This window comes from Eimeria mitis, genomic scaffold (assembly GCF_000499745.2).
Source record: "Eimeria mitis Houghton genomic scaffold, Emh_scaff89, whole genome shotgun sequence".
In the NCBI taxonomy this organism is placed as follows: domain Eukaryota; phylum Apicomplexa; class Conoidasida; order Eucoccidiorida; family Eimeriidae; genus Eimeria; species Eimeria mitis.
The window spans coordinates 31,732-37,589 of record NW_013576549.1 but is presented as its reverse complement, the minus strand read 5'-3'; the positions used below and the strand labels follow the sequence as shown (position 1 = coordinate 37,589).

The window sequence follows — 5,858 nt, the reverse complement described above, 5'->3', positions numbered from 1 at the left end:
CCACTGCAGAACTCTGCTTGGGTTTCTCATCCTATATTCATCGATATGTTGCATCCATTAGCTTTTCTAAGGGGACATACGCGCGAGATATGTTGCTTTTATCCCAGACGTTTGATGATCTTGTGTAACATAGCGCTTTGATACATTTATTTTTCGGCTGCCAGCGATGTTTCACGGGATATTTGAACCCTAAAGTCAGGTCCACTTGTCCTCGAGCAAGGCTGGCGTGATCCAAGAGACCACCACGGACGTTTGGGAGAGCCCATGTGCTTTAAAGCGTCTCCAGGGCAATTAGCGTTTGCACTGCCTGAAGAGTAAACGTACTCTCTGATGATAAGCGATAAAGCCATAACGCCCCCCACTTCTCCAAATTTCAAACAGACAACCATCGAAAAGCCGAAAACAGCTGCAAACTGGCGAGCTACCAAACAGCATTCCGAGACATGATGGATCGAATTCATGGAGGCCTTATTCCCTGACTCGCACGTGCCGACTTGCTCGACAGCAACCTGCTGTCGTCCGCAGGGGTGATGTACTCAGTTTAGATTTTGGACGCACTGCCTGTAGCGCGGTACTCAAGTGCCGCCATATTGAGCATTACTTTTCTATCCAGCTATGAAACGCTTGCACGTGACTCGTTTTCTGTGCGAACGTTCTTGCTAGGTTGCAAAGAGAAGGCTTGGAGAGATTGCATCTCTAAAGTGTGGGGCGAAATCATTACAGTAACGCCGTGCACTCCCTTTAAAATCGTCGGTGTAGCCGTGGTGTAAGTGCACGTCTCATTCATAGTGATTTTTCTCTGCATGTTCTACGCATTTTAAGGTCTATTCGTACAGCCTGTTTCGAGGTGAGTCGGCGAAAAACACAGGATTCATCCGCCAAGCGTCCGTGTTCCCGGGTCAGCGCAACACGGGAAATAGCGGCAAAAACCAGTTCCTATATACGGTGCGCAGCCGGCATTCGGTAAGATGTATTGAACCGTTCCTATCACCTACAATCATGCTGTACAAACAGAAACATTGCCGTCTGAAGAGAGCAAATTTCCTCCAACTGTCTTGTGATGTTCACCTCTACCACTACCATATATCATGCGCACTCTCTAATGCGTGACGCTTCGACGCCAACGGGATCTCTTTTTGAATTATAAAACAGAGCATTAAGAACCAAACCTTTTCGACAAGCTACATGACTGGAAACTACAGGAGTAAGATGAGGTAAATGCCTCCCAATCTAACTAGACAGCAAGCCTGGCTCTGCATACAACGCAACCAGGAATATGTGGTATTAATCTCACTGCCTTTCGTATGAAACGCTAGTGAAGGAGATTGGAGCTCGCGTTCTGCTTTTCATTCACTCCTGTCAGGTTTGCACAGATGCGCGACCGCTGTCACTACACAGTTGAACTGGAGCCAGCCCCAAAGCTGTGCGTGAATAGTCCAAACATGCTTCACCGACAGAGTTTCGGTCGTCTCTGGAGATTAAAAATAAGTTCAACTATCGTCACATACCGGAACCAAAGCGCCGTACCACCCATCACACTGCACTACGTGCGCCTACTGCCTGATGAGTGACAGATCAGCCTTCAGCGGCATACCCGACACTCACGCTCAAATTACGCGTAAAGCATGAAACAATACGCCCTCGCCTTCAAAATCCAGGCCCCAAAGCCCGTGTCCCACATTAAACTGAATTGCAGAAAGTTAGGTACTGTGCCAAACAGGCAAGCCTTACAAAAGAACTGCTAGGCGGAGGAACCTTGTTGCTTCTATTTCTCCGCACCGATTGGCGATCACGTACCCACACCAGAGTCCAGCCGACGCCTAGGTGCTTCAATGCCACAGACTGCATCCAAGTCACAGACTGTGCATTGTGTTCGGGAATTCAGCGTACTTTCTGTTGGCTTGCTTTGGGGCCCCCTCATCCAGAGGTGCATTCCTCGCCCCCCGATTCGCCCTTATCCGGACATCTGTTTCCTGGCTCCAACACAAGAAGGAACAGGCCCACTGCCCCTTAAAACAGCCATGAAGCACCAATTTCAGTGTTGTTTTTTTCGACTTCCTCCGCCTTTCGTATATTCGACATCCGGCCGCATTTCTACACGCGTGGGTCGAAGCTTTTCGCAATTCAACTGGCTTATAATGAACATTTTTCGTAAACTCGGCCTAGAGACCAACCGTACTTCCTGAATCACGCCACCCCTCTCACACCTTTCAAAAAAAGCATCTTGGCTAGAAAACATTACTTCGTCCTGGGTAACTAGCAACTCGCCAAAGTTGAAAATATCTGCAGGCAAGCGATCGCAACTGGCGTCATCAAACCATGCAGTAGCACATTGCCGACGCATTGTCGCTCGCATGCATGTCTACCATACACGCCGAATAGAAGCCTCCCCATCTCATATCAACTGCTTTTGGTACATTTTGCCTATAGGTGGGATGAATCTAGGCCGTACTTCCTGAATTACCAGACGGTGCACAAGTTCGATGTGCGCCACCAGCCCTCAGCAGCTTACACTGGAGCTTTCCTAAAGTAAAGCACATTTGCCGTAAACGAACACTACCTGTTACTGTTATGCCATTGATATCCGTGTATGGTGTAGTTGCGCTGTAAAGTGGATTTGGTGCGTTTATGAATGTTTGTCACGTTGAAGCTAACAGCAGGCAAGAAACGGCACACCGCCTCTATTGGGATCTTACCAACAGTTCAGCGGTGGCGTGCGCTGAAAACACCAGCCGTACTTGCTGACGCAGGGCATGCTGGCGTAATCATTGTGTCCGTATATCTGCATCCGCCAATCAAACTCCCGTTGCTCCCGTGCGACGAATCTGTTACAGACTGCCACTTGGTCATGCTCATGGTGGAAGAGTAACGTTTTACCTGGTATGAGAGCATAATATTAAGTTGCACATTAGACCAAGCCGTACGCGCTGATGCACAATAATATCTTCTCGCCACGAAACACGACCGCCTACAATTCTACAACTCTTCCCCTGATACAGACTTGCCCCACTAGGCAGAAGCCAAACTCCAATAGGAAAGCGGCTGTGGGAACACACTTATTGGCACAGGAACGCCGCACTACTTAATTCATGTGCTGTGACGCGTCCTCGAAGCCCTTAAAAGTTATCCCAAAACATGCCAACAGCATTCGAGGTTCGAGCGGCTCTCAAATTGTTGTTGTCGTATTTCATATATCAACCGTACTTGCTGATACATTATTTTTCAATCACGACACAGTGCACTGTCGTACCCCAACCACTAGGTACAGCTCTCTAGCACAAAGCCAGTTGATTCCTCAGAAGGCAAATGTGACAAGGCAGATGCGACGAGAAAAGCGCAGTCGCCATGTAATACATGCGGAATATATGTTGTGGCACTCGTCGGTATGATTGTACCCGTGGAAAATGTTGTACACCTGCGGGGGCGTTCAAAGGAGTGAACGTACAACCTGTGCTTGACACTTCCGCTTATCTTTGGTGGGTTAATATGTCGCTATCCCTCTTCTATGGCCGAGCTCCAATATATTCGCTAAACGCAAAATGCCGATCACATCCATAAAGTATCAACGACATACCCCAGGAACATTAGTGTCTGCACCCGTGTAATTCAACGTACCTCCTGACTCATGGATCGTCTTCTCTGAGACAGTTCAGTCAAACTTCGGTTGCGTCATCTACAGTTGTGTGGCAAATACATGTTTTGCCAAATTAAAAAAGAAGAGATTTGCAATCAAGGCCTACGAAATGTTCACATGCATAGAAGGTGCACTTCGTTCATCCGCGAAAAGCCATCGTTCCGTTAAACCCCCCGACAAGCTTCACAGGTATGCAAGGAGACTGAACGACGAAAATCTTGCTATACACAATGTTTGGACCGAGCGTACGGACTGGTACATGGCATTCATTCACTTCCGCAAGGACGCACGCTGGCCCTGCACATCGTGGCCTAACGCCTGCAGCCCACCCTTATCCACATACTAGAAACGAGAGGCAGGCACAAAGCAACAATAAAGATCAAGCGTCGTGTAGCGGCTGCCTCGAATTCATCCACGCAACTGTTCTGGCACCTTCACGTGGATAACACAAACTGTCAGTTGTTCATGCTATCGCCAGAGACTACCTTCCCGAATGATTGTAGAGCACTTCTGCTCTGCTTGATTCAACGTGAATTTGATATCTTCAGCTCACAGCCTGTTCAGTGGCATTTAGTGCAAATCTCATCCCTACGAGTTAAACCATCGACAGGCTCCCCTCACCCATGCAACTAAATGCGTATCATGAGCTCCTGAGTTTCAAATAGTCTTGTCTACTGTGCCGGAGATCCTAACATTCTCTGTTTGCCTCATCAAACACAGCAAGCTTCTGAACGTCTTCCGCGGTACCGTCGGTTTAGGTAAGATAGACTTCGTCCGTACTGCCTGACGAGCAACCACTTTTCCTCACCGCGTAAAAGGCTCCCTTTGTTTCATTCGGGCGCATTCTTCAAACTCTTCTTGTACATTTCAGCGAAAAAGCCATGGCTATCGTTCGCTAACAGAGCAAATCACTTATTAGTGTTTTGTCCCACACTGCTAACCAGCTGCCGCCCCGTTCTTCTGCCCTGGTGCTGCGAAAATCTTCCACCAATTTCTCATGCTGACGGAGAGCCTCAGGCTTTCGGATAATGCCGCAACGGACTTCCTGAAGCACAACACATCTCAAGGTAACAATCCAAGAATTATTTGCTATATCGGGCCCTACTCTAGTGGCAAGAAATCAGTTTTCGTGCCAACATCCGGACAGAAAGGCAATGGCACAGTGTGAAAATATAGGCCGTTTTGCTAAATAGTACAGCGTTCTTCTCAGAAAGCTCCTCCGCCTTCATTACATCCTTAGCACACACTTGAAATGGCCCACCTTCCTTCGAAAATTCGCCGTTTGACTCAGGGTATGGACCAAACATACTTTCTGGAAGTGGTGTCCTTCAGGTGGGCGCCGTGTAGGCATCACTTTCACGGAACTACAAGATCTGCACCTACTCCACGAACAGCCAAGCAGGAGCCAGCCTGAATCGAACGGTCCTAACATACGGATAACTAGCACGGCGGAGGAACGTTCCTCTAAATACACCATTATTCGCAGCCCTAGATGCATCCGAAATGCGCTTCAAATAACTCACAATTTTGCGGATTTGTTGACGGCATATCTCTGCGTTGCGACCACTGTTGAACGTCGACCACCAACCTCTTCATCAAACATACTGCCTGATTTACAACGCTCGTACAGCGACAGAAAGTCGGCCCTGAGATCCTCAATTCCGTGGCTCACGCTCCAGACACTCTCCAAGATGTAGACCTAGGACAATGCAAACAACTAATACTAGCTCACAACATGGCACACACACGTGCTAGCGAATCCACTGCTGACCTCCGTGATTTCAAAAGCCAACAAAGTGTATGAATGCTCACAACTACCTTGTCGCTTCGGTGCATTGCCGACCTCGTAGGGCTGGCAGACTGGTCAACCGCAACGATCTATCAAACGAAATATATAGAGGTATTTGCTTGATTCTCAAGCGCACTTCCTGTTCCATTACAGACGCATTGATGACGTATATTGCAGATCCGTCAATCTCTGCATCGTAGGCCATGCATCGTCCAGTCTCCACAACAGAAAAAAGATCGCAAACAGGCAGTTCCAACAACCAACCAGCCTGGAAGAACTGCCACGGGTCTGCGGTGCCAAACCCACTGCCGGCCTCCATGCATGAACTATCGGCTAACGGTTGCTAAGACATGCCATAGTAGGTTGATTCGTTTGAAGACATAAAGGACAGTATCGTGGAGGTACGGCACTCGAGCGAGGAGTTGACAAACGCGG

The 5,858-nt window shown here is 48.3% G+C and overlaps 1 protein-coding gene across 1 annotated transcript in view; it reads right to left on the bottom strand.

The window, feature by feature from the left end:
• Positions 1-4,570: 4,570 nt before the first annotated feature.
• Positions 4,571-5,858, bottom strand: part of EMH_0072020 (uncharacterized protein) — a gene marked incomplete at both ends in the record, with an annotated part of 1,463 nt that continues 175 nt past the window's right edge. Inside the window, 3 exons of the mRNA XM_013502340.1 lie at positions 4,571-4,679; positions 5,158-5,333; positions 5,560-5,711. Coding sequence (XP_013357794.1) covers positions 4,571-4,679; positions 5,158-5,333; positions 5,560-5,711 — 437 coding nt within the window. The remainder of the gene's footprint in view (positions 4,680-5,157; positions 5,334-5,559; positions 5,712-5,858) is intronic.